General features: G+C 39.9%; 1 protein-coding gene and 1 pseudogene across 1 annotated transcript in view; both read left to right on the forward strand.

The window, feature by feature from the left end:
- Rad17 (RAD17 checkpoint clamp loader component) overlaps window positions 1-3,252 on the forward strand; it is a 24,272-nt gene extending 21,020 nt beyond the window's left edge. The window contains exon 13 of the mRNA XM_013015889.1: window positions 2,499-3,252. Coding sequence (XP_012871343.1) covers window positions 2,499-2,763 — 265 coding nt within the window. The 3' untranslated portion in view covers window positions 2,764-3,252. The remainder of the gene's footprint in view (window positions 1-2,498) is intronic.
- Window positions 868-1,251, forward strand: LOC105985375 (annotated as a pseudogene).
- Window positions 3,253-3,494: the final 242 nt, after the last annotated feature.

Genomic DNA, 3,494 nt, shown 5'->3' on the forward strand with positions numbered 1-3,494 from the left:
GTGGGTGTGTGTGTGTGTGTAGATGGTGGCTCCCATCTGTAATCTTAGCTTCTCAGGAGCTGAGATCTGAGGATCAGAGTCATCAGGACAAGAAAGGTCTTGAAACTCTTATCTCCAATAAACTCAGAAAAAGCCAGAAGTGGAGTTATGGTTCAAATGCTAGAGCACTAGCCTTGAGTAAAACAAAGCTCCCGGAAAGCACTCAGGCCCAGAGTTCAAACCCAGGACCAAAAAAACAAAAAGAGTACTTACTAACTGAAAAGGGGCAAAGGTAATTGTTAGAAGTGACACCTTTTATATAGCCCTGCTATCTTTTCTCCTGTTCCTTTCCCAAGAAGAAATTTCTTGCTGTCTGAGCTCTTTTCTTCCTCCTACCTCATCCAGTCTGTAAAGACTTTGTGGTGCTAATTTCTTCTTCTTCATGAGGTTGTAGCTACTGCAGCACCTCCTGCTCAGCGCCTCCTGCCTATTAGAGATGGATCGTAAAGCATCCTACCTGACTTGTGGGCCATCCATCAGCTATATCTATCTGATTTGACTACAGCACTGGGATGTGAGCAGACCCTTTATAAACTTTGCCTTTTTCTTCATATATCTCTGAATCAGAAGACCAGTTCTCTTGCTGGCTACTTCCCGCCTCAAGATTGTAATGTTAAAATAAAAGGATCAGCCTGGGCAAGGAGGTGTGGAGGCTCATGAGTGTAATCCTAACACTGATATATAATCCCAGCACTTGAAGTCAGCAAGAGGATGGAGAGTTCCAGTCCATCCTGGACTATGTAGTGAGACCTTGTCTCAATAAAACAAAAATAGAGCTTTTTTTTTTTTTTTTGCTTTTTTTGGAGCCACTGCAGGCTTCCTGCCATCATGGTTAATGTTCCTAAAACCCACCAAAATTTCTGGAAGTGTGGCAAGCACCAACCTCACAAAGTAACACAGTACAAGAAGGGCAAGGATTTTCTGTAAGACCAGGGAAAGCGTCGTTATGACAGGAAGCAGAGTGGCTATGGCAGTCAGACTAAGCCAATTTTCTGGAAAAAAGCTGAAACTACAAAGAAGATTGTGCTGAGACTTGAATGTGTTGAGCCCAGCTGTAGATCTAAGAGAATGCTAGCTATTAAATAGAGATGCAAACATTTTGAACTGGGTGGAGATAAAAAGAGAAAGGGGCAAGTGATCCAGTTCTAAGCTCCAACTTTTGTTATAAGACAATAAAATTGTGAGGTCAAATTCAAAAAAATTTTAAAAATTAAAAAAAAGTAGAGCTGGTGATAGGCTCTGAATTTTGTCCCCGGCTCCGTTTAATTACTCCATTTAATTACTCTACAATTATTTCTGAGATGAGGAGTAAATGAATGGGAATCTTCATATAATTACTAGTTCAGCTTTTTTTATGTGATTTGGGAGTAGAGATTTCTCCATATTTCCTATTACAATAACTAGTACTGTTATCTTTAATTTTTGTTGACTATTTAACATCGCTAGTTCATATTCATAAAATTTAGTATCAGTGTTTAAATAGTGTTTAACTTAATAGGTATATAATTTCCTGTAATTAAGCTTACACCTAATTTCTGGTGCCTTTAGCTTCTTTTCAGCCTTGTACATAAACTACTGTGAATATCAAAATGTTTTTAATGTTACTATAAGGGTGATGTACCAGCGGTCAGATCTTTACTAGGAGGAAGTCCTAGAAAGGAAAGTGTTGCCTCTAAAAGTGGATTCCTTTTAGAGAATTTTGCTCTATATAGCCACATTGCTTCCAAGAACATTTTGCCAGTTTTATACACTTACATTATGTTAGTATGTTCTTTTTCTTTTAACCTTGCTAACAACAGACTGGGTTTTATTACTTTGAAAGTATCTGCACTAGTTTGTAAGATAACAATAGAAGTATATTATTTTCCACCTTTAAAGTTACAAATGAGGTTAAACAATTTAGTATTTTGTAGGCTCTGTTTTTTTTTTCCTTTTTAATCTGTAAGAACTCTATCAAAGACATTAATCTTTTTTTTTTTTTTTTTTGGTCGGTTGAACTCTGGGCCTGGGCACTGTTCTTCAGCTCTTCAGCTGAAGGTTAGCGCTCTACCACTTGAGCCACAGTGCCACTTCCAGCTTTTTCTGCTTATGTGGTGCTGAGGTATCCTCAGATACCATTTTTATATGTTGTAAAGTAGAATATTTTACTTTTTGGAAAATATTTACATAATTTATATTAAAATTAAAATGTTGGGGCCTCATGCATGTAAGGCAAGCACTCTACCACTGGGCCACCTTCCCAGTCCCCATTAATCCTTTTTATATTTCAAGCTTTAAGGTTTTATTCATTGTTGGTCATTTACCTTGTAGTGTTTTTTACATAGTTAAACTAATCTTGCTAGCTGAACAGTGCAATTAAGCTGAATCAGACTAGAGAGTAGCTTCATCATAATCATACTCATGATGTAACTTAAGGATATCCCCTATTCTTATTACTATCTGCCCTGTGAATCCCACAGATTGAAAATGGAGGCCTTAACTGATAGGGAGCATGGATTGATGGACCACGACAATGGAGATGAAGCACACCTCAGTGGAGGACATCCAGCAGAGGAAGTGCCTGCTGAAGCTGCTCACACTGCAGAAGAGGAAACCTGGTCAATTCCTTTGAGTCAGAACAGCGGGAGTGACCTGCCTGCCAGCCAGCTTTGGCCCTCTTCCTGGAAAGCTGATATGGAAGAAGACAACATTATAATAGAGGAATGGGACAGTGATGGGACATAGGAGCCACCTGCCAATCAGATAGCTACTCAACACTCAGTTAGTTGTACTCAGTGGTACTTATACAGAATTAATATACTTTTCTGGAGAATTACGTTTTTATAATTCTTTACACTTTATCACAAGCAACTGAATCGTGGTCATATTGAAGTAAACAAAAGTTCAAGCCTAAAAGCATGCTCTGTTTCCCCCTAATATTTAGGCTTGTCAGTGCTTTAGGGAGAACAAGGAGGTCAGTGCGTGTGAAGTATGTTTGAACATTATGCCAAATAGCAGAAAATGTGAACGAATAACCCAGAATACAAAAATTTATGATGTAAATACGATTTATAAAATAGGATGCAATTATGAGTGTAAATAAACGTTGTGCCTTATTTTCAGAGTATTGTCTCCAGCTCCTCAGATACCATTTTTATATGTTGTACGGTAGAATATTTTACTTTTTGGAAAATATTTACATAATTTATATCGAAATTAAAATGTTGGATTTCATCCTGCTTTTCCTCTTCTTGAATGATACCTAGAACGCTCTGTCCGCGTGGGTTCTGCAGGCGCTGTAACCGCTCCTTGGGCAGCCTTGGTAGTGGGAGACGGGGAGGGCGCAGCCTTGCCAGTGCGCAGTTGTCGCGGTGTGAGCAGCAGAGGGGCCGGACCAGGTGCAGCCCGGAGGGCGCTGAGAGCGGGCGGGGCGGGGCCAGGGCGGGGCCGGGGCTCGCTCCCTCCTGGGGTGAGGG

The sequence above is a fragment of the Dipodomys ordii genome, unplaced genomic scaffold (assembly GCF_000151885.1).
Source record: "Dipodomys ordii isolate 6190 unplaced genomic scaffold, Dord_2.0 Scaffold28, whole genome shotgun sequence".
Classification (NCBI taxonomy): Eukaryota; Metazoa; Chordata; class Mammalia; order Rodentia; family Heteromyidae; genus Dipodomys; species Dipodomys ordii.